Source organism: Python bivittatus, unplaced genomic scaffold (genome assembly GCF_059951505.1).
Source record: "Python bivittatus isolate LINGU-HERP-01145 unplaced genomic scaffold, Pbiv_v1 ctg000120_np1212, whole genome shotgun sequence".
In the NCBI taxonomy this organism is placed as follows: Eukaryota; Metazoa; Chordata; class Lepidosauria; order Squamata; family Pythonidae; genus Python; species Python bivittatus.
Genome location: NW_028277037.1, coordinates 4,980,982 through 5,006,093, shown reverse-complemented (window position 1 = coordinate 5,006,093; position 25,112 = coordinate 4,980,982). Strand labels below are relative to the sequence as shown.

The 25,112-nt window shown below is 38.5% G+C and overlaps 1 protein-coding gene across 17 annotated transcripts in view; it reads right to left on the bottom strand.

Annotated features, from left to right (window-relative positions):
* PPFIBP1 (PPFIB scaffold protein 1) overlaps positions 1 to 25,112 on the bottom strand; it is a 120,678-nt gene that overhangs the window by 35,380 nt on the left and 60,186 nt on the right. For 9 of the 17 annotated variants that reach the window (XM_088134882.1, XM_088134881.1, XM_088134883.1 and 6 more), the window contains 8 exons: positions 23,488 to 23,585; positions 16,399 to 16,604; positions 10,766 to 10,852; positions 8,912 to 9,025; positions 7,840 to 7,971; positions 4,973 to 5,065; positions 3,195 to 3,287; positions 28 to 139 (listed from right to left, as the gene is read on the bottom strand). In XM_088134882.1, the coding sequence (XP_087991008.1) occupies positions 28 to 139; positions 3,195 to 3,287; positions 4,973 to 5,065; positions 7,840 to 7,971; positions 8,912 to 9,025; positions 10,766 to 10,852; positions 16,399 to 16,604; positions 23,488 to 23,551 (901 nt within the window). In that variant the 5' untranslated portion in view covers positions 23,552 to 23,585. Of the gene's footprint in view, positions 1 to 27; positions 140 to 3,194; positions 3,288 to 4,972; positions 5,066 to 7,839; positions 7,972 to 8,911; positions 9,026 to 10,765; positions 10,853 to 12,311; positions 12,392 to 16,398; positions 16,605 to 23,487; positions 23,586 to 25,112 lie in introns of those variants that run through there. The other 8 variants (XM_088134890.1, XM_088134898.1, XM_088134891.1 and 5 more) reach the window with 3 other exon arrangements.

The following is a 25,112-nucleotide window of genomic DNA, read 5'->3' as shown; positions in this document are numbered from 1 at the left end:
TCAGTGACAATTACCATTTTGCCTTACCTCTGTCATTTATGTCAATCTCTCCTTTCACCTGATGGACCAGTTTCTCTTGCAATCGTTTTATCTCTGATTCCTTCTGTTCTAATTTCTCTTTTAAAGACGATAGTTCTTCCTGGACAAACAGAAAAATCAATACAGCCATTTGGTTTTCTGTTCTAAAAGGAACGATCTTCAACTTAAGTTGGCTGTTTAAGTTAGAGATGGCCTTCATTTTTTTTTATCATATCAAATCTGGACAATTAGAAGTTTTTCACTACAAATATAAAAGCAATTTGTCTTCTAGCCAAAAAGCAATCCATCTCTGATTTAAACATTCAGGAATATCCTGGGTTGAACTGAAATGTGATACTAGAAGGATCTTCATTAACATTTAGACATGCGTGACACATTTTCACCAACAATAAGTATGCAATACTTACAGCACAATCCTAAACCCACTGCTTTCAATGGAAGTTACTCCAGACTGAGTGTTCTTACAATTGCATCTTCCATAACACAAAACATGCTTTACCCTTAAGATCAAATAGTGTGTAAGTAGGAATGTAATTATGTGTTTCCATGTTTGTTCACATGGATCGGGAAAATACAGACATGGACTGGAGAATTAACTATGATGGTATATGGAGTTATCCTGCAAGCATAAATACCTTGTTCAGACTATAAATAATTTCTGTTTATTTTTTTTATAGGAAATCCAAATCAACATCTAGCATCACAAAATATCTGCACAGGAAGAAAGCAAGAATAAAAGCAAAGAGTTTAGAGCTGTGCTTCAGTGGCAAGATTCAAGTAATAGAAAAGTAAACCCCAAATGAATGGCACTGATAAAGAATAGTTTATTCTTACGTACAACACAAAAAGGAATCTATCAGTTGGGACTCTTTACCCCATCCACTGATTAGACATCCAAAGTAGTTCCATGCCAAATTTACCTACTCAAATGGACGACTGACACTTTAAAGTCCATAATATTAAATGAGTTCAGGAGTTCATTAGCCTATAATGGGCATGTAATTTACAGTGAGGGATTGAATAACCATACAACTCACCCATACCAGAAATGTCTATGTATATGCAGTCCAGTTGACAATATTTTCAAAATGATTCCAAAGTGCTTTGACCCTCAGATAAGCACATCAGCTCTCCCTTATTCATGAAAGCAGACCATCAACCTTCCTTGCAAGTCTGAAAAAAAGACGATGTTGCTTTCAGGGTTACAATAGCAGCCACATCTTATTTCAGACTTGCCCAGAAGCCTGCTTTCATGAATAGGAGAGAGGTTCTGTGTTCACCTGAGGTCCAGGGCACTTGTTTTAAATTGTTTTCAAGGCATGCACAGCCCTGACACTGTGTATTTGAGTAGTGTACTGCTGAATACTTTGCTAATCCTAAGGAAAGTGCCCATCACTAATTTGTAAAATCATGGACAGACTTTGAAACCAAATGTTAATCTCTCCCAAACCCATTGCTGTGGGCGGGGTTCCTTTTGCAGCTATTAATATTATCTCAATTAACTAACAATTACTTTTCATCTCTATAGGACACAGACTATACATACGGGATCACCTCCATGGGTACTGTGGTGAAATAACTGCATGCTTTCCCAGCAATTCAGCACTGCATTGCTTGGGACAAATGCTTCCCACCTGTCCTATCTATTTCCAACAGAACAGCATTATTCTTACTGATTGCAAACAGGAGCTTGCAATGACTATCAGATTTATTGCTGACTGCCCACCCCCAATAATTGTCTATAAATCAGGGAGAGGATCATATTACAGGCCAGCAATACATGGTTGAACCATCTAGGTGGGAAGCTACAGCAGCTGCTAAGAAGCATGGATATCTTTGAAGAACAGCCATCACGCGTAAACAAAGGTGTCTGCAGGATTGTGTCACTTTCATCACAATGCTGAAGGCAACATCATGCTGCCATCTCCATCCCTTTATGTGTGTGCTGCTGCGATGCACATAGGAGAGGAGTGGAGCTGGCATCATGACACAGCTTTTGCCAGCCTCTTGTTGGGGGAGACTGCTTGCCTAGTGAATTTAACCCTTTTTGTACTGTCTCTTGTTTCTTTTTCCCGTTCAGTTGTTTCTTGCTCTCATCCACACCAATTTTGGTTCCCCCTTTTCTCTTTCCTTCCCAAGGCAACCACCCCTTTCCTCTCATCACAGAAGAAGGTATGTATACTTGCATGGCTGCGTATGAAATAGCGGTCAGTGCACATGAGAGAGGTCAGATGAGATATACAGAAGGAGGATCAATTAATTTTATAAAGGGGTTACCTGATTTTATCAAAAATTAATTTTAATCAGTAGTTACTCAATATTTTTTCTCCTGGCCCTGCCCTTTTTTAGTACAACTTCTGGAAGGTATATTCACGTACATGTTCACCCACACACACACACACAAGTGTGTCACAAGCACACCCATAATAGGGAAGTGGAAATTTCCAGGAGTTGTGAAGGTAGATTAACAAGGTGGAGAACTAGGCATTTTACAGGATTTTTATCTGGGTTTTTAACAGTATCCGGGTTATTCCTTTATATTATAACAATTAAGCTGTCATGGCCTTCCCCAAAATATCCTAGGGAACTGTAATCCAGCAAGGACTCTATGTGTGTGTGTGTGTACAGATGACAGATACATACATGCACACATATATATACTTCCTAGCTTCTCTTTTTATAAAATTAAAATTTAAAGGCTAGAGGGATCTGGTAACCCAGTTTAAATTTTTTATGCAGCTATGCCAAAAATCAAGGAACCTTCTCTCTAATAAAAGCATTCTGGGCAGTGAAGATATAACAGGTTAATGCAGCCTAAAATCGAAAATGGAATATTTGTTCACAGTAAGAACACCTAGCATTGTGTTTGTTTTGGGCTCAGCATAATGTGTGAACCCATTTCAAGAAAGAACCAGATTATAAACAACAGCTGGTGGTTTTCTATGTTATACTAAACCAAAATAAACACGAACAGATATTTTGGTTTAGTTGGGTATATAAATCAGGGGAATTTACATAGGAATGGGGGGGGGATCCATACATGCACTGCACAAAAAAAAGTGTTTTAAAATACAGACAAACAAGATGGTAAAGAGGATCACAAAAGCTGTGGAAAATAAATGATTCAAAAACCAGGCACCACCGATCTACCACACCTTCAACATTTGGCATTTTTGCTCCATCCGCTGTTTTTCATACTGCATCTGGCCCACTTTGATTTTCATGCTAGAAAGTTTGGCCATTAAAGACTGGCAACAGGGACAGAGGAGTGAAAGAGAAGTAAAGATGGGGAAGAGAAAAGGCTAAAAAATAATAATGATAAACTTTCAAAGTGAGGGCTGACCTTCAATGAAAGATATTCATGTCAAAGGATACCAAACGGATTATATAAAGCAGCAGATCTTACATTAACTGTGCAATATGATTGACCAGAAGCTTGCTGTGCTCTGGATTTGATCTCCAAAGCTTCAGTGTTTTGAACCACGTGGGAAGGTGAATCTTGCACCTGCCTGCAATGTCTGAAAGCAGCCTTGTCTTTTCCCATGGGCCTACTTCCATTAATAATGATTGATGATTGCCCCTTAAGCTAGAACAACATCACAGAACAAAAACTAATGACTTGTGCATTATCATCAGAGTTTCCATGAACCTTGGGCTATGACCTTGGAGAAACTCACACTTCTCCAAAAATTTAATGACATAGAATTTCAGGCACAGGTAAACAGCTTGTGGAGGAGAAATAGGACTTGGTGACAAAGGGCTTTTGGGAAACGGCCATTTCTCCAAACATTCCCCAAACTAAGGAAAGCTTTCTTTTGTGCAAGGCATAATATTTTGCCTTTGGCATTATTACAAGGAAGATACTCTAAAATCCCATTTGAGAAATGTGTTTGCTTGTGTAGAACTGGAGATGCTGAAACAATCCAACACGTAGTATTTTACTGTACCATCCATAGAGATATTTGTCATTCCTATAACCTGCCTCTTTTATATCAGTACCTAGTGCAATCTGACAATTCCTGTACATTCATCCTTTTTTCAGACTGTAAATAATTTATAACTGAGATCATAGCTAAATACTGTGCAGCAGCTGTGAAAATTAGGCATTAACTGGTGAACGTTTTCCCACAGTTGCAACATACTTTTTATATCAACTATTACAATTACCTATATTACTCTACTTTTATTCAATTATTTTTACATTGTTTTTAGTTATACCTGCAATCTCTGGCTTTTGGTTGTCATAAAAGTTTGGGATTGCAAGTTTGGGAAATGACACGGCTGCTTTCAGATACTGCAGATAGATACTATGTTTGTGCTCCTAAACCCACAAAGCATGATTCTGGTATCAAATCCAAGAGATCCTCGACTCTAATGTTTGCCTTTCCTAAACAATTCTGGGAAACTAACTTTCATATCACTCTCCAGTGTGGTCTTCCAATTAGAATGGAATCATGTTACCGAGTAACATCTAACTTATATTCCAAAAGAAGGTAATCTAACCCCTGTCTTCTTTTTCTTCACGAGCAAGACAACAAGGCATTTTAAAATGAAACACACACTAATTTCTTCTTAGCAAGTGTGATACCTTTTTCTTTCATTTTGTGAATTACTCCCCAAAGGGCTAGTGTATAAATACAGAAAGAGAAACCAGCATCTCTGGGAGATGGTCTAAGTAGGCTTCTCCAACTCCTCAATCTTCCTTCAATGTTGTGAAGAAAGAAACATTGCTACCTATTCATGAAGACAGCTTCATAGAAACAGCTGCTAACCATTAGCTGGATGTACAAGCTTAAACACAGGCTTAAGCCAATCATGTATTGGCCACCATATCCATGAACCAACCTTAGGTAGAAAAGATGCATGAATATAGATACATAAGTAATGAGATATACACTGCTGAAGATTGGTTTTATCTGTTACATGGACTTACTTTGGTAGACTTAAGCTTTTTCTCATACTGAAGTCTTTCCCTGTCCATTTCTCCTACTTTTAACCGCAAATCATTAACCTCCTGCATCAAATCCTGTTTTAAAATAAAACAATGAAGAAAAAGGTTTGAAAGTGAAAACAAGTAGAAAAATGCACTAAAGCCACCTGAACTCTCTTCTCCTTTCTTCATATAGGCAGTTTTAGAAAGAGGTTGAAGTTTAATGAGATGGAAATATCTAAGCAAGCAGATGGCCTAGACTTTATACAGCAAGGAAAGAGTGCTTCCCCAAACTCACCACTGAAAGCCAAGTACCACTCTTCAGAGTATTAAAGCAGCTATGTCCTCTGAGGCACTCATAGCGGCTGCCTCAAAGGATGTTGCACCTCTGTGTGCATGAAAGCCATTTTGTCTCACTGGTGGTCCCAGGAGAAGCATTTCCTGATCTTGCATATGCATGCATGAACAACAGGGGAAAGCCTTCAAATGAGATATATGAAGCCTTCCAGAGTACAGTTTAATGCCTTAGGAGGGGTGCTTTGCTCACAGCAACACACTTTACAAACTGCCACTTTCAAGTCCTTTGCAAATCCTATCCACAGGTCATTGTCATTACTGCCTCATCATTGACCAGGCCAAGTGGTACAGAATTTCAAGTTGCAGAATTCTACTACAGGCTATACCAGTATTTTTCCATGCTTTGATAATGTGGATTCTATTTAGAACTGCTTCTCATTGCCATATTTATCAAAGACAACCAGTTCTGGTAAGAAGTGGTGTGATTTCACTGATTCCAAAGTACCCTTATTTTTCATGAGAAAAAAGTATGAGCCCAAAGATTATTATTAATATTTTGCTACTAAACGATAATCAGACAATGCACCAAATCATATGAATCTTCTGTGAGCATGTCTGGCATTACCTTGTCAAAACTAAAGAACGTCACCTATAAAAATGAAGGTTTTTAAAAAAAAGAAAAAAAACTTTTGAATTGATCTTGATTTCAACATGGACACCTCCATGCAGTTTTCTTTGCAAAAATAGAGAAGTAATTTGCCACTGCATTTTCTCAAAAAGTTTTTTTTCAACTTCCCAGTCTAACCTACAGTCCCAGGTTTTCCTGGTTGTCTTGCATCCAAGTATTAACCAGATCTGACCTTACTTAGCTTTTCAAGAGCAGCCAAGGTTGAAGTATTATTTCCTACCTGGATTTTACCTAGTAAAAGTCTGCTCAATCTCATCAAATCTTAATTCCAACAAGGAAGGACTTACCATTAGAGAACACCAGCTCAGAAATGAGTGAAGTTAAAATATGAGCATTCAAAAAGTTCCAATTTTTTTCTTATCTCACATTTCTCACACACAGCAACCATAGGCCAAAAACTAAAAGCTGCAAAACTTTTGGAGGTTTTGTCAAATTTCACTGAAATGCTGTATTAAAAATATGCACAGAGTTCTTCAGATCAAATCCCCCTTTTTTCAAAATGACCAAAGCATTTCTCTCTTGTTTTCCCTAGACATGCCAGCAGATCCCTAAGTTTCCTCTTAGTATTGGTTTTGGAAAGATCAAACAGAAATGAAGAAACAAACCAGCTTCACTGTGATTTCAGACAATAAAAATATGCTTGCTATTTCCTACAAGGATCATGAAACAGTTTGATTTTAAAACCTCTGCATGCAAAACTTTAAAACAACAGCATTAGCACATAGTTTGGACATTTTTGGTGGCCACAACTTGACATAATGGAAGGAATTCTGGCTGCCATTAAAATAATAATACTAATTGTACTTGATCTCACTTGTATGTAAAAATATTTAGTACTACAGCACATGTAACATGTTCTCACTGAGTAGCAATTTTCCCCATCACTATTCCACCTCACTGGGGACTTCCTTTGAGTCAGGGGAACAGATACACCTTTGCCACCAGATCACAACTATTAAGCTATATATCACTGGTCAGTTTTACACGAGTTCTTTGCTCAACATTCCCTTTCTCAAGATGGTACCATTCATGTTGACCAGAACATAGATAAACAGGTGTAAAGACATATAAAATATCCTGACAGTAAAAAAAAAAAAAGTATCTCAGCATTAAAATCTATGGAGTTTAAATACTAGGATCAGGGTTATGTCTTTCTCTGACTTCACAGGCCGCTGTATAAAATTTAACCCCTTTTTTATATTTCTCAGCACCTGGGCTGGAAAAAAAATATTTCAGAGACCTCGTTGTAAGATGAGAAGACTAGGGCAAATAGAGAATGGGAAGTATCTTGATAAAGAGCCCATGGTTGTATTGCTCCAAAACCATAAGGCAGGATCTCTCTTCATAAACATTTTCCTCTTTTTCACAGAGCAATTCAGAGGGTAAGACATGGCATCTTGCTAATGAGAATGTTCCTCTAGAACATTTCTTTTCAGTGAGAGCATCAGACTTTGAAATTAAGTTGAAAGCCAAACTGAAGGATATTTTTCTTTATGTTAAGGGTAATAGTTTCCAACAAAGCAATATTATTCTTTCATTCATTCCAGGTCTTTGTGGTTTAGACATAACCAACGTGACTGCAGTCCATTAGCAACAGATCTCCTGTTTTTACAGCCTGCTTGAGAATGCAAAGCAGGGAATTAGACCAGGACTTGGAAAACCACAATACAGAATTAGTGGATAGAAATAATTTTGTTAAGACTCTCAAGTTGTGCAGCCCTGTTCTGTTTCTTATGGCTTGTGCCAAGCCTGAATGACTTTAACTGCTTCCAGATGCAAAAATATTACTCACACACTTCAGATAGGAACACCTTCAAGCACAGATTATGTGTTAAGAAATTTAAGGCAGAAAAGTTTTAGCCATGCTGAATCTGATTTGACTCACTTCTGCGTCTCTGAACCTGTCTTCGCAATCCAGCCTGTCCTTTTCCACAGCGGTCAGCTTAAGCTTTAGGTTGGAGACTTCAGCCATAAGGTCCAACTTTTGGGTTTCAAGGGATGTTCTGCTTAAGAGCTCCTGATAAAAATGAGGAGGGAATGAATGCTTTAAAGGAGGGGGGAGAAAGTTGGAGTGTCTTTGAGAGTCCTATCAAATGTAGATTGGCAACAACATCAAGGAAAAAGCTATACTCCATCCGCTGAAGAAGTTTCTGAAAACAATCTTTAATCATGGGGAATCACCTCATAATTGGAAAGGAGGAGGTTTGGGGTTTATGGTTATTCTCACAAAATACAAAATGGTACAGGATTTCTATGTTTTAAGGTTTAAGTGGCTTGGAAATAGCTATTGTAGCAAAATCACTATTTAATAAAAGTGCTTTTGTTCCATCAATTCTTTGCAACTATTAAAGTAACACCCTAAATCCCTGTCTTTTAAAATGGTCATCCTGTTTACAGAACACAAAACATGCCCAGGTTTGTGCTACAACCATAATCAAATAACGTTGTTAAATAAATATTTCCAACTCTTTTTTAACCTTTAGAACAGGGTTCCTCAACCTCAGCAACTTTAAGATGGGTGGACTTCAACTCCCAGAATTCCCCAGCCAGCATGGGGAATTCTGAGAGTTGAAGTCCACCCATCTTAAAGTTGCTGAGGTTGAGGAACCCTGCTTTAGAAGACTCTAACCTCCCATTTTAAATAGACATTAAGAAATGGATCAATACATTTTACTAAGATGTAGTGAAGAGGGAGAAAATATCCAGTGAGTTTCAAATACGAAAGATTGAATCAATCCCTAAATCTGCCATTCTGGATAGTGAGAAGAGACCACCAAAAGCCAGGAAACTCAACCTCTGAGCAACCAATCAGGAGCAGGAAGGTGTCCCCCCTCTCTCAGGTGAGCTTGGCATTTGCATGTCTCTGGATAAGTGGGCAAGAATGCATCGCATGTCAAAAAGGGAGGAGACCTGACCCAAACAAACCCCTAGACTCACAGACACAGAATTGGTAGTACCTGCTGTAGCATTTCTTCTGTTGCGTTCAGCTTCTCTCTGTGTTCCTCCAAGCACAATTCCAAATCCCTGATCTTTTCTCCCTGAGCATCCACTTGGTCAGTAAGAACACTCACCTGTAAAAAAAGATAATAATCAAAACAAATGGTGCTGCTATATCTCGGAGCACCCCAAGCACAGAATGTGCTTTTTTCCACAGTCACTGCACACTGATTTAAAGTTTTTGGGAAGGTATTTATATCAATCCAAGACTCGTTACTGCCCATCTCATAATTGATACAATCTGCAAGCCTGAGCACTTCGTGCCTTGCTCTAATATATAGTTTCTGGGGTCTCCTTTTTGGTGCAAAAGGACTACATTAGACAATTCCCATACTACAGGAATATATAGTGTTATTTATGTGAGAGAACAGGCCCACTAGTAATGGAAGCCACCAGTCAATATGTGACTTAAAAAGCTCAACCCTGGAAGTTCTTCTAATCAACAACTTGGGGAGACAGCTCCCTAAATCTTTCTTTTCTCCAAAGCCTATTTATTCCCACCCTCCACTACCTTTTCTTTAGCCAGTTACTGATTCCCTGTTAACCTATATTTGCTAAGGTTTCTTAGGAACCCTTCTCAGATAGTTTTTCAAACTCTATTTGAACATCAAGTACAGCAAGAATCAGCAACACTGTCAGAGATACAAATTTCATGAGATGCTGCATACCCACACACAAAATAATTTTATTTAAAATGACCAAACTCTTATGAGGGCCCATGCAAGAACCTAGATCTTGTAACATCATAGTTATTCCAGGTAAGATTCAGTTATTTAAACCAGTTTAAGCTATTTTTTAAAAATTAGATGATAGACACCTACAAGATGTCAAACTGTCAATTCATGAAGTATCGCCACTCTCCCATATATTTATTGACGGTCTCAAATGAAATGGAAGAATGTTTTGCAAAGTCGATGCTGATTCTTCCACAATGCTAGCTCTTCTATTTATTTTGTGTGTTTGCACCCTAAACAAGGAATCAGAGGAAGACCAGCAGATGATATCTGCCACTTCCTCTTTCTTTTGAAGCTAACATAACTAGCGAAGAATTGGTTTGGACAAAATCACTTCCACAGTAAAAGCATCACACAACCAGAACTTTGTCTGGGCAACTCCTGTCAGTGGAAGCAATTCTTATGCTTAAGAAATTCTATTCTGTAATAACTCATCATCAATGCATATTAAAACTAATAGGCACAAAAGATAAAAATGTTCTCCACAGGATTCTACTTCAGGAGATGTGGTATGTGACTTGTAAGCCATTATTGTGACTTATGTCTCCCTTCTGCTATTAAAGTATTACTACACACAAGTATTACAAACCACATAGCCAACTATGTAAAGCCCAGCATGATGTGAAATTAGTGAATACAAGATGTGATTCTGAAAAGTTGTTGCTATCTTATTATCTTCTCTAAGTTTGTCTGTCTGATATTTAAAGCTGCTGGTCTTCAACCATGTTCAAGTTTTCATTCCCTCTTATATTATGATACAATAAAGCCTCCATTAAAAATACATTTTACAAACTCTTAAAAAGATACCGAAATAGAAAACATGGCCATCTGGGGAAGGGAATTTAGGCTGTATTTGCTTTTTCCCCTCTGAGAAATCTCTCACAAGGACAACGGCCTTTTCCTTTTCTTACAACAATTTGCTTCTCAATGGACACTGAAGAAAGACAGTTTTAAGGAGGGGGTACAAACATAACGTTGAAGTAAGGCCATGGGCCAGCACAGCTACAAAACTCCATATCAAGAATCAAAACTTTACTAGGCACAAACAGGAAGAATGTGCCAAGTTGATCAAGCACTCACTTGCAGCACAAGAGATTCCTTGTCGCTTTCCAGCCGTGTAAGCCTCTCCTGATACACATCTCCGTTAGCAGACAAATGTCCATTAATCTGGAAAATGAAATGATAAGACTGGGTTGCTGTCACACTGTCTTCTCAATCCAGTTACAGGACCAGGACAAAGGAAAAAGGCAGCTTGGTGCCACAAAAGTTGTAAGATAAGAATCCACCATCCTCCCCCCTCCTTTTTATTTTCTGATTACTCTTTTATATATCACCATACTCCAAAATGACTTCCACCAGTTTAGAATACTGAAATTAAAAACTCAATAGAAAGAATATACCAAACTGATCAACCTAACCCCACAATTCTTACCTATTAAAAGTCTTAAACACCTTTCCTGAACACCAGCAGAGAGACGTCCTTCTGAATCTACAGGAGCAAGGCTGTTCCAAAGGAATGGACCATGATAGGAGACACTGTCTCTTATCCTCACCCACAAGCCTCACATCTAGATTTTTCTTCAACTATGTACTCGCTAGGTTAACATTGCTAAAAGGAAAGCTGCTTTAGTTAGCACCATCCAAATGATCCTTTTCTATGGGAAGTTTATAATCTAAACCAGCCTTCTCTCTGGCTAGGATAATTTGGAGTAACAGACGTTGTAGCCCAAGATAGCACAACATATTGAGAAAGGCTGCTCTGTTTACTTTTCTTAATTGTTTTTTTTTGTAAAGAATGAAAACCACAAAAGATAAAAGATATATAAAGAGAACAAAATAGTAAAATTCAGTTTGTAAAATACAAGTCCGTAAACATGCAATTTAAAGTGGCATGGAGATTTTCAATATAATCTTAGTTCTTTATAGAGTTATGAAATGCGTTGTCTCAGTTTTTGAAGGAAAAAGTACATTGCTATTAAGCTTTAAACGAAGAATACCTGGTTAACATAGTCTAAATCCCTAATTAGAATCGTAAGCTGTGATGTATTAGATCCACACTAGAAATATGATTTCTCATAAAGTTGTAATGCAGATTCTAAGCATACAAAAAGGCTAAATTTGGGATATGGCACAACTCCATGTACTGTACTAAGTTAGAGTTCAAAAATGGTTTCCAGTTAGAATTGAATTCTGCATCAAATTTACTTTTAAAAGATGAAGTTATTTTGGACATCAAAGCTTAGTCCCATAACTTGATTAGATATTTTTCCAAGGAAAGAATCAAACATTCTTTCCAATAAGATTATATAACATCCCTGCCCCAGTTAAGGTATACAGAACTAATTTAATATACTTTGGTTTAGTAAAATTTAACAAAAATACCTCCGATTGCAAAGGAAATTCTCCTTTCAAGGTTTGTTTCATTCCTATATGAATCATTTTCCAAAATTGTTGAGCTGGTACTGAGGACTAGACTTTTGTGAAGTAAGAGCCTCAAGAGAGATAATCTTCATCTGGAGAAGGCTGGTCTAAACTTTGGACTTGGGAAACAATTAAAAAAAGGGAAAGGAAGGGAAGAGGAGCTACTTTGCCAGGAAGAAGGATAAACTCAGATGCAATTACTCACAATTTAGTTTCACTTCCGCTGGGGATGAAAACTAAGGGTAAAGTCAAAAGCATCAAGGACAAGTGGGTTTGCACCAGGCTCTGAAGGAAGGGAGGAAAGAGGCAGTGCTATAATGGAGAAATAGGAAGCAGTTCCAGGAATAAGAAACAACAAAGAAGAAAGGGAAGGGAGTGTTAAATAACAGGAAACTTTTCAATTTCCAAGGTCTCAATTTTTCTGTGTATTTATAGCCAACACTAAAGAGTGGGCATACAGCCACCCAATTTTCCAACTCACAGGTTACGTTCCTTCAGGGCAGGTCTGTCATGATAGAAGTATCAAAGAACTTCAGTGTGGTCAACAATTTTAAAGACAAAAATAGCCAATGGGGCTATTACTTTGATCATTTAATTCTTATAATCACAGAAGCTACTTATGCTAAGCAACATGAATCCAAACAGGGTGCATATACAAGCCTTACAAGCTCTATGGCTTGACATTACTGGATCTGGTAGAGGAAATTTTCAATTTGTCACACTGAGCCTTATTTATGCCACTTTAATGTTTGTCAGCACAGAGTCGTGGGTGTCTATGGGGAGGTGTGTCAAAATCTGCAAGGTGGAGGTGCAGTGTCAGTACTAAAATTCCCCCTTTTGTCAATACATCATCACACACAGAAGGGGGGGCTTTGATCATGATGCTTTACCCCCATCTTGCAGATTTTGACAGATACCTCCATGGATACCACTGAGCAGAGTGACAGAGTATAAGCCTCACACTGACAGACAGGCTGAGAAAAGAGGGCTATTAGACAATATAACTTTATCCTCATTATTTAGGCACACCAATGGAGCACCATGCCTCAACAATAATTTTCCACATTAGAATGTTTTCATGATCATGGAACCCTAGGAGAAGTTTCACTTAAGACCTACACTGAAGAATTCAGACTGCACATAATCTTATGTTCCAATAGGTGGCATCTTTGGACCACTTTAAATCGAGCTTCTTATGAAGTATCTGCAGTGCCACAATTAGAAAAGACAACCTACCACATTTTTTGTTGCCTTTCTCAATAACATTACACAGGACTGCCTACAGCTTCTCAACGAACTACTGATAAGCAAACTGACCCACCCACCCCCAATTTTAGTGAATGGGCAGTACAAGACTGGAACTGCAAACTGGGCTCAAATATATTTTTCCAAAATTTCCTTCCAACAAAGAACTAGATGGCACAAAATGTCATGTTAATATCATAAGTGCTTTGCACAATATTGATTGGACGTTAGCCTACATGACAGATTACAAAGGGGCAAAAGTAGTTTAGAATGAATTGGTCATTCATTCTAAAAGGCTACAGCTAATTGAGGCTGCTTGCAAGTTAGTAAGAAGCAATGCAATCCCAAACCCATCCTCAAGTTAATATCAAAAGCCAGTTACATGAGAAACAACATGAGAAGGTAACAAAGCTCCAAATTCTAGATGAAAGATGTTAACAGTGCTTAAGAAAAACATACAGTGGGGCAAAAAAGTATTTAGTCAGCCACCAATTGTGCAAGTTCTCCCACTTAAAAAGATGAGAGAGGCCTGTAATTTTCATCATAGGTATACCTCAACTATGAGAGACAAAATGAGAAAAAAAATCCAGAAAATCACATTGTCTGATTTTTAAAGAATTTATTTGCAAATCATGGTGGAAAATAAGTATTTGGTCACCTACAAACAAGCAAGATGTCTGGCTCTCACAGACCTGTAACTACTTCTTTAAGAGGCTCCTCTGTCCTCCACTTGTTACCTGTAGTAATGGCACCTGTTTGACCTTGCTATCAGTATAAAAGACACCTGTCCACAACCTCAAACAGTCACACTCCAAACTCTACTATGGCCAAGACCAAAGAGCTGTCGAAGGACACCAGAAACAAAATTGTAGACCTGCACTAGGCTGGGAAGACTGAATCTGCAATAGGCAAGCAGCTTGGTGTGAAGAAATCAACTGTGGGAGCAATAATTGGACAATGGAAGACTTACAAGACCACTGATAATCTCCCTCGATCTGGGGCTCCATGCAAGATCTCACCCTGTGGGGTCAAAATGATCACAAGAATGGTGAGCAAAAATCCCAGAACCACACGGGGGGACCTAGTGAATGACCTGCAGAGAGCTGGGACCAAAGTAACAAAGGCTACCATCAGTAACACACTATGCTGCCAGGGACTCAAATCCTGCAGTGCCAGATGCGTCCCCCTGCTTAAGCCAGTACATGTCCGGGCCCATCTGAAGTTTGCTAGAGAGCATTTGGATGATCCAGAAGAGGATTGGGAGAATGTCATATGGTCAGATGAAACCAAAGTAGAATGTTTTGGTCTAAACTCAACTCGTTGTGTTTGGAGGAGAGAGAATGCTGAGTTGCATCCAAAGAACACCAATACCTACTGTGAAGCATGGGGGTGGAAACATCATCCTTTGGGGCTGTTTTTCTGCAAAGGGACCAGGACGACTGATCCGTGTAAAGGAAAGAATGGATGGGGCCATGTATCGTGAGATTTTGAGTGAACACCTCCTTCCATCAGCAAGGGCACTGAAGATGAAACGTGGCTGGGTCTTTCAGCATGACAATGATCCCAAACACACCACCCGGGCAACGAAGGAGTGGCTTCGTAAGAAGCATTTCAAGGTCCTGGAGTGGCCTAGCCAGTCTCCAGATCTCAACCCCATGGAAAACCTTTGGAGGGAGTTGAAAGTCCGTGTTGCCCAGCGACAGCCCCAAAACATCACTGCTCTAGAGGAGATCTGCATGGAGGAATGGGCCAAAATACCAGCAACAGTGTGTGAAAACCTTGTGAAGACTTACAGAAAACGTTTGACTTCTGTCATTGCCAACAAAGGATATATAACAAAGTATTGAGATGAACTTTTGATATTGACCAAATACTTATTTTCCACCATGATTTGCAAATAAATTCTTTAAAAATCAGACAATGTGATTTTCTGGATTTTTTTCCCCATTTTGTCTCTCATAGTTGAGGTATACCTATGATGAAAATTACAGGCCTCTCTCATCTTTTTAAGTGGGAGAACTTGCACAATTGGTGGCTGACTAAATACTTTTTTGCCCCACTATATATGCCAGCTTCTAATTCCTTTTACTTGAACAAATAAATGCTCCTGAAAAGGGATTCCATGTGAAACGTACTGGGCTTCATATTTTCCTCCTTTTTCATTGGATATTTGCTCGCTTGTTTTATTCATTTATTTGCATAATTAATAACCTGCCCAATTCTGCAAATTCTGTGTTGCTCACATTAAAAAAAAAAAATTAATACATGAAAGACACCTCAAACTCTGGCAAAATAAGTGACTTCACTGCCTTCCTGAATTTGAAAAGGTGGAGGGTATCCAGACTTCATGAGGGGTAACATATTTCAGAGAAGTGGAGCCATTGCAGAGAAAGGCTATTTCCAAATCCTCAACCCTCTAAATCCTGAGAGGACCCGAAACATTATTTTCTGGGCTTATGAAACAGAGGCAGGAAGATTCTATTAGAAAATAGTCCCAAAACTGGATTCATGCCCCATAAACCTAAATAGGTGTTTATAGGTCAAAAGAGCACATTCAACGGTACTCAGAAATCTCGAACCTATGGATGGAATATAAGTGTCAAAACATTTCAAATTTGAACTATTTCAAGCTCGGAAATAATTTTCCTCTCCTTTTGTAAAATGTGACATTTAAAGTAATATAGCAGGAAGGCAGATTCAAACACCTGGATCAGAACTGGCATGAAATGTTCTGTCTGGGGCCAACGATTCGTATCTTCAGACGATGGATATATATGTGCATTGTTATTGTTATTCTGAAAACGGTTATATATATAATCATTTTCAAAAGAACAATGACAACACATTTTTCCAACTCACTGGAAAAGATACCACTTTCTTATCACAAATAAAGTAATAGTGAAATGCAAAACCCTGTAAAAGAGTCAAATGAAATTGCATTATAACAGCATAGGATTTTGACAAACATGTTAAAGTACGTTAAAAATCCTAGGAACTGCCCATCACTTTTTTCCCACAATGGAAAATAATCAGTACATTTGTCCTACCATTTGATTTTGCAGCCATTCAATCAAAACCTCTGCTGTCGAATCAGGAACCTGGCACCGCAGTCCTTCTTTTTCATCCATTTCCATCATTTCCAACAAACCCCGCAAGTCTTCCACAAGATGCAGAACGCGCAAACTTCCCATAAATGGAGAAGTTGGGGACTGGCAATCAAATAAGCCATTGGAATATTCCAGTGCTTTGGACCCTAGAGGACAAGTGTGAGAATAAGAACATTAAACAGGTTTAACATCAGTTCTATCTTAAGAAAATAGTAAGGATGAAGATAGAGGATAAGAAAACAGGAGCTAGAATGGGAAGACTTGCTGTAAGACCAAAGGATTGGAGTTCCAGAAAAACAGACATATTTAACTTTAACAAGTCAGATGCACGAGTGATATTCTAATTTATTTATGGAGTTTTCAATGACTAGTTGGCTCCGGGGACACAAGGAGACTAATGGGACACAGACTGAACTCCATGCTAACCTACTATTTTAACTGGGAATTTCTTTTATTTGTATTACCTTGCTATCAAAACTTTACAACTTGTGCTGTCCTTCGATCTGATAAGAAAGCAACAAATGATGGAATTGAGGGATGGAAAATAAAAAAGGATATCTAAAAAATGGGGTAGGATAAGCTCTGGATAATCATCAGACAGGCTGTCAAAACAACTGAAACTAGACAACTAGCTTATATCCAAAGTACTCAAAATGCTTTAAAAGTACTACTACTGAACAAGTATGAGGAATTACATTTACTAAAAGAGCAAGATGAATGTAAATGCCATGGGGCTACAACATAAATAAAGCAAATAAGTTGAACCTGAGATCCAACCCAGAGAAATTACAAGGGATTGTAAGTTAACTGAATTTACAGCTGAACAATGCCCTTTAACTACACAAACTCTGCTTTCTGTTTTTGAACAACTAGGTAAGATCTACAACCAAGGGTGGGGGAGAGCTAACATAAGTTTTCGATTTGTAAATGCATAAGCATTTCAGATAAGAAGGATCCAAAAGGCACCAAAATGTTGAAGTTACCTAAAATGGCTCAGAATAAGAAAGTCTGGTTACACAGAAAGGAAAATCCTGAGTAAGAGGATTTAGAGAGAGAAGACAGAGTAGAGAAAGAAGCAGAACAAAACCAACTCAAAGCATAGGGCCTGATTACTCGAGGGGTCACCTGTTTCCCACAGTATCTACCAGGCCACTTTGATCCTTCTCGGTTGGCGCACTCTGGGTTCCTTTGATTAAACAATGTCATCTATCAGAACCCCAGAAACACACCTTCTCTGTAGCAGCACCTGCCCTCTGGAATGAAGTTCTGAGATCCAGATGCCTCCCACTCTGTTGTTGTTCAGAAGAGCCGTGAAGACCTGGTCTTTACCCAGGCCTTTGGTGACGAAGAGCGAGACCCTGGCTTCATTCCACCTGGTCTGTCACTCTTGCCATCTTTTATCTTTCATTAATTTTATTGTAATTTCTTTGCTTGACTGTTGCAAGCCGCCCAGAGTCACTGGAAGTTGGGTGGCAAACAAATTTAATAAATTATTATTATTATTATTATTATTATTATTATTATTATATGTAAACACATTTTCTACACTACAGCATACGATATGGATGAGAAGCCAATTAAGAGAGCCTTTTAAATATTCATACAAAGGGAGGGTAGAAGAATAGCACAGACAACACCCCCAAGTTCTAGCTTTTGAAAGAGGTTTTTGCAAGCAGATGCTCTTTTGATGTCCGCAAAGCAAAAGAGAGCGAAAGCAAACCCAGGGGATAGGTAACCAAATGTAAATAGCCCTTGTGAATGGTCTCAGACCTGATGCTTCCAATTATGTACCATACAAGGTTAACAACATAAATATTTACCTATCACGCTAATACCCTACCCTGACCTCCAAACGTGTGTTTGACTGAGAATAAAAAAAAAAATTAAAAAGTGAGCACGCACACAGTACAAAACTCTATTGCTATCATAAATGCATGCATACCTACTAATTCTTGAAAACAGAAGTCACAACATATCTGTCCTTTAAGGTGCCTCAAGAGGAAGGTAAATTTTGAAGCTGGAAGAACAAGTTTGTCTTCGGATTTTTAAATTCTTATTTATAGAATTCTTGCTTTGGCCCCCCAAGACTAAGCATGGCTAAGAGCAGTTTTGCATTACATAGGTGTACTTACTTATTTATTTATTTATTTATTATTAAATTTATGTCCCTTTGTTAGAAAGAGGGAAGAGAAACAGGCTCTGAAAACACTTACAGAAATAGAAGATTTAAACACTGACGGAAGGAGCAACAACAAAATATAATTAAAATTCTTCCAAACGCAAAGCTAGCGTTTTAAGATTAGAATCTTATGCTCGTTTATCCGGGAGTAATCTCACTGAAGTCAGTGAGGTTCACAACTAAACATGCTTCAGATGATGCTATAAATATTGTGGTATAATCTTCTGCATGAAAACAAACATCTCTGAATGCACTATTACACAGTTGCATGAAAAAACATAGCATCTCCAGTCCAACTGTCACCTTTTGTTCCTTTAAAGATTCACTCAAACATACAATTTGACTGGGCTGACCACATTTTTGCATGCAACTGTATTATAGCATGTTCTTAATTATTTTAGAATCATTTCTAAAGCTATCATTTAGAGCATTTATTAAAGCTGTTTTTCCAGCCAGTATATTAGTTTTGACAGTCACTGCATGCAGCCAAGGCTGAAGCAGAAGGAACAGAATTTCTGGACCATGAAATCCTGGTGACTGGGACGACTGGTCCTACCATTATGAGGTTGGACAGCTGTGATGCGCCTATGTGGACTGCCCTTGAAGATGACTTGGAAGCTAGAGTTCTACAGACACAGTGGCCTGGCTGCTGACAATCAAGACTCAGCCTTCGACAATACAATCAAGACTCACTTTTGCAATGTCACCACTATTCTTTAGTTGCTGCATTGACAACCACAAGCCTCCAAGGCAAATTTAATTGCTGGTTATTACCTATACAGCTCTACACAGGGTTGCAATGGGCTATCTGTCAGTCTGCCTCCTTCAAAAGAATTCTTCGCATCTTATGAAATCCTCAAGAATGCACTGATTAGGATCCCAACTTTTTGAGCAATGGGGGATCTAAAGTCAGATGGAGTCCTTCTCTGTGGTAGCCCCAATGCTCTGCCCCAGAGTTTCACCTGCCCCCCTGGTTGGCCTTCTGCAAGGCCATCAAAACCATTTTATTTAGGCAGACTTTTAAAAGATAGCTGTGCCTTCTGGGTTGCAATTTGGAGGGTTTGCTTATTTTGCTTAGCTTGTTTAGTTGCATATTATATTTTGAATGTATGCTGTAAACCTCTCTCCCTCCACAAATCTTGCAATCCCCTCCCCACTTGATGAGCAACCATTCTAATTGCATGGGGTGGGGGATGGAAACATTTGGTTCCCAGTGCACATTTTGGGGTTTAATTCTACTGTTATGCATTGTTTTAACTCAAATCATGGATTCGGGGAATTGTACGCTGCTCAGAGTCTGATGACTGGAGCAGCCCATAAGCCTGATAGATAAATAAATAAATAAATAAATAAATGAGGACAACGTAGAGACAACTGTGATAAATAAGCAAACAAACAACGCTCCCTGAATTGCCTGATACAAAGGTGACAGTATAGGATCTTATCATACCATCAAGAATACTGCAAATAAAGGAAAGACCCTTCATGGAGCTACAGGGTCAGGAATTCTTCATCTCCTATCTGCAGACACCCCAGCAGGTTGCAAAACCACACACTGACAAGTTAAATACTTGCTGAGCTATATATACAAGGCTGGGCTATGCTTTCATAGACGTAATAAACTTAAGAAATTCTCTGTCGGACAAAATCTGGACCCATTCTGGTTTGGGGGCTAGCCAGAGGCCTCTGCAAGGCTCACCAATAGCGCATGAAATGAAAACACCTCCCTCATTTTCCATACTGTAATAACTGCTCATTCAGAGGTACTTTTTCACTGAATATGAAGATCTCATTAGAAAAGCTAATAGTCCTGGTAATGTCATTGAAGGTAAAGCTGTCATACTTTTCTTAAAGCCATACAAGTTAAAGTATTCTAACAGCAGAAGTACCATAAATGTGACAATGGATTTTATTTTAATCTTTAGGTAAGACTTTGGAGATTGCTGTTAGGTGCTTAATCGCCTTTATTAGCCTGGAAATGATATCCCTTGCAGTGACAGAAATGCTACTGTAGAAAAAGCAGTGATGTTCCACATCTGCTGAACAAATGATTTACAATTTATGAAGTGAAGCTGACATCACTGAGACACGTAAGAGGGTGAGAGGAAGCATTTTCCATGGATGGAAGTATTCTGCAAGAGAAAATAAGAAATCTGGAACAAACTGTCCCTTTTCTGCACCCACTCAGAAGACTTATCTAGCTTAAATAGCTGTTTGCACAGCTTCACTTGGCAAGAGATCACACCAAAACATTACTAAGATTGGCCAGAATTCCCCTTTTGTGGTTGTGTCTTTCAGAACTGCAGCAGATAGAGCACAGGCCAAAGTTTTTTCTCCTAAACTGCTGAAAAAATTGCCATTTGAGACAGCTGGGGAAAGGAGGGGGGGTGGAAAAAAACTAGATACCAAAACAGAATTCTATTCAGAGCATTTACAAACATCATTCTCTCTGCACAGAAAAGTAGCTTAGCAGATAAATGAATTAACATCTAACCTAGTCTTTGTCTATTTTTATTTATTGTTTCAATGAAACTTTCTTGACTGTAAAGAACTAATTCAGCAGCATAACTTCTGGCGTGTTCCCCTGCCAGATAATTGTACTATAATCTATTGGCTTGGGGTTGTTTGGGGTTTTTTTTAATAGTAATTTTATTAAGAATTATAATTACAACAGTAAAAACTAATACAAACTGAAAAAAAACTAAAAGAATAAAAAGAAAAAATAGAAGGTGCAGAAAAGAAAGAAAAAAATGAAAAAAGAGAAATAGAAATAGAAATAGAAAAGAAAGAAAAAATAAGAACACGGTAAAGAAAAAGAAAAGAAAATATATAAAGTGACTTCCCATCTTCATCACAAGTAGAAACAATTTTAGTAACCTATCACCTTCTCTTAAAATACAACAAATGATCTCTTCATCCCATATTTCATCTCTTATTTATAAACAAATCCACAAAACCTCATCATTTCAGTCCTGATCAGCAAAAGTCCATTAAGGGTTACCAGAGATAACAGCATATCTATTTTAGCCTTGATCAAATAAACCATCTTCCTGCTCCCGCTGCTGACCAAGCATGCCTGACCTGGCCCTTCGTGAGGAGCTGCTGGCCACACAAGGCTTTCTTCAACAGTCCTCGCAAGACCTGGGGAAGATGGCCTCCTGAGCCCTCCTGAGCTCGCACCACACTGCAGCACCCTCTCCCCCAACTCGTGCACAGCCTGCACCAGCCCTTCCAGGCTTCCCCCACCCCCCACAGTGCCCTCATGCTCCTTATTTGGGTTTCCTGCCTCTTCCCGCTTAACAACCTGCATGTTTTGGGGTTACAACGGCAACCAGGACTGCCTGGGATTGCCATCACTAAGCAATGCAGTCACATGATATCATACTTTACAGCCTTATCGCTTAGCAATGCAAATTCTGGTCCCAATTCTGGTCATAGTCGAGGACTACCTGTACTTCTAACAATCTTGATCTTTAGTCCCTTCAAATAATGTCATAGAACTTGATTTCTTTTCATTTTTTCTTTGTCCCTTCTCACAAAATTCTTCAAAACTTTAACAAGTCTCTTTTGTAAATCCAATGTAGGAAAGTTATCCAGGTTGCTCTCTTGGTTTGTTGTTTGTATATGCCTTTTAATTATTAAGATATCAGCTGGTTTATTTTGTATGTCCAGTGTAACTTCTTTTTCCATGTCATTCTTGTAGGCTGTCATTTTTAAATCCACTTTCAACTCAGTTGTGATCTTGTCAGGTAGAACTTGTTGCTCTTCCATAACATCTTTTAGACATAGTCTATCTCTAGAGGCAGACATTATCAAAATTAACTTCTGGGTCCATTGTTCAAAAATATCCTTCAATATGTCCAACATTAAAATATTTTGCTTCATTAATTTTAAGTTGAGTTTGAGTGTTCTTCTCCTTTAATTGTAATCTTTAGTTCCTTCTAATTCCTTCTACTGTCCAATTTTTAAAGTTTTATTTTTTAAAAAAAATCAAAACAAAAGCATTTTCCTACGAGAAGGGTTCTTTATAATTGATTCCAAAATATTATTTCAAATTTATCTGGACCCTTAGTCTGTTTGTAACGTTCTAAAATCAAAGTTTTAATCACGCTTTCTTTGTTTATTCCCCCCCCATTTTTTTTTTAAGTTCTTAAACTTGTAGTTAAAACTTTCGCTAAGGATTGAAGGAAATTCACCCAGTGCTGTAAAGCATGTTGATCCAAAGGTTCCTAATAGCTGAAAGGCATTAACAAGCAATTTCTGAACGTGATTAGAAAGGGGCTCACCACAGTTTGAGTAAGATGACTATTCCCTCGCCTCCCAGAGCTCTAAACCCGCTGAAGACTGCTATCTTGGGTCTCCTCGAGAGAAGCAGGTGTTTGGAGCACTTGCGGGCAATCTCAGGTCCTCTCTTTGTCCAGGGAGGAATGTCGAAGAGCTGGTCTACTCACCCACTCTTCATTCCACCATGGTCCTCAGCTCTGCTTTTCACAAAGCCATCTTCAGTCTGCCATTTCTCCCCAGAAGTCTCCTATAATCTCTTGGCTTGTAACAATTAGGTCCAGATTACTATTTTCAGTCCTCCCACTGTTTGACATGCACTCATTTCAATCTCATTAGGAAAACCCTCCCAGCCTCTAAGGGGCAATTCAGATTCCCAGTAGCTTTGAGAAGCAGATGGTGAAGGTTGAGAGCTTCTAGTAAGCTGACGTGTACATCTGAAGATTGTCCTGTTGATTTGATTTCTTTCCTATCTGAACAGAATTCTCAATACTTGATCAATCCCTAGACAATAAGGTTTCTCCTCCAGGGATAAAATGTAGAGATAAAGAACGCAATAGATGTTCTACCTGCAATGATGCCATCCATCTGTTCCAAAGCTGCAGCCAGCATTTCACTTGCATCACCCATCATTGTCTTCCTTCTGCAGGGTAGCCACTGCTAATACCTAAAATAATGAGGCAACAAAGAGTTACACAGGATTTGCACATTTCAGAAACCAGTATTAAAGTGAAACAATCTGTAAATTCAGTTCAGTATTCATTGACATAAGGATTCTGTCTTGGATTAGAGACAATTCTCACACAGGGCACATTATCCAGACTTGCTCTAACCAAGCCTGCGCTGTATGGAAACAAAGCAATGGGTAAGTGTATGTAAAAAAGGGGGACTGCATTCCTGCTGGGAAAGTTCTTTTCCAAAATGTGTGCAGAGTCATTGTCTGTCTGGTTTGTAGAACATCTGTTTCCTTCCAGAACTAGCAGATGTAAAAATAATTCACAGGAGACAGAAATGCTTAACAAAATTAACAAGCCACATTTTCTGCATCTGATATAGCGAGCTATAGCTCACAAAAGTGTATGCCTTTTTAAAAATTAGACTCCTTCTAATTTTAAACTACATTCTGGAGTTGTAGGTAGGCAGTTGCAATGGGGTTGCTTTGGGGAGTAACAATAGAGTTTAGAATTAGCACTGGGCAACCTCTGCTCACTGCAGTAGGAAACCTTTCAATAGTTTTACTATTGTTTGTTAGGTTCCTATCCCACCTTTCTTCCAAGAGCTCAAGGTGATCAACATGGAAATCTCTTGTTATTTTATCCCAACAGCAACACTGTAAGACAGGTTGGGCTGAGAGACAGAAAGGCCAAAGACATTCAATGAGTTTCTATGGCTGAGGGTGGATTGGACCTAAGATCTTCCTTCTCTTAGTCCAACACCTTAACAACAACACTACACTGGAAGTTTAAAAAGCTATACAGATAGTCCCCAGTTCAAGAATAAGTTCCATCCCAAGGTCTGTCCTTAAGTCGAATTTGTATGTAAGCCTGAACAGTATTATTGTAAAATACTGTATAAGTAGTACTGTGTAATGAACTTGAACTTGAATCATTGTGTATTTAACTCGAATTTTGCTACAATAAGCTCTGCTCTTAACTATGGGTCATCTGTAACCCAGGCATTCTTAAGCCGGAGACTACTTGTAATACTGAGCCCAAGTGTCATAAGTGGTCCACCAAGAGTTTTCATCCCAGATTTTCTAAACCAGGAAATTGTCAATCACTTAGCAAACTGAAGTACATGGTTGGCTGGACATTCTTACTTCATCAATTTCCAGTTTTACAAGTTATATTTTCTGCATATAAATTTCTCAAAACCCTGTCAGAAGGTTGGAGGGAACCAGATCAAATTCTGAGGTTATATGAGAAAAAGGTATAAGAGGTTATATGAGAAAAAAGGAAATCAAACCATGCTTATTTGGTTGAAAAATATACCATTATTTATTCTAAGATTTATATGCAATATAACCAAAAGGTTAACTCTAGTGATTTAAAAAGCCACAAAATATCATTAATAGGGGAGTTGGCTCCTGGTGACTTCACAGACATGTCAATCCACTGACAGAGTTATGGAAGTGGTTTGTCACTGTCTTCTTCCGTGATATTTTCTTGGCTTTTTCAGTGTAGCCTATCTCCTG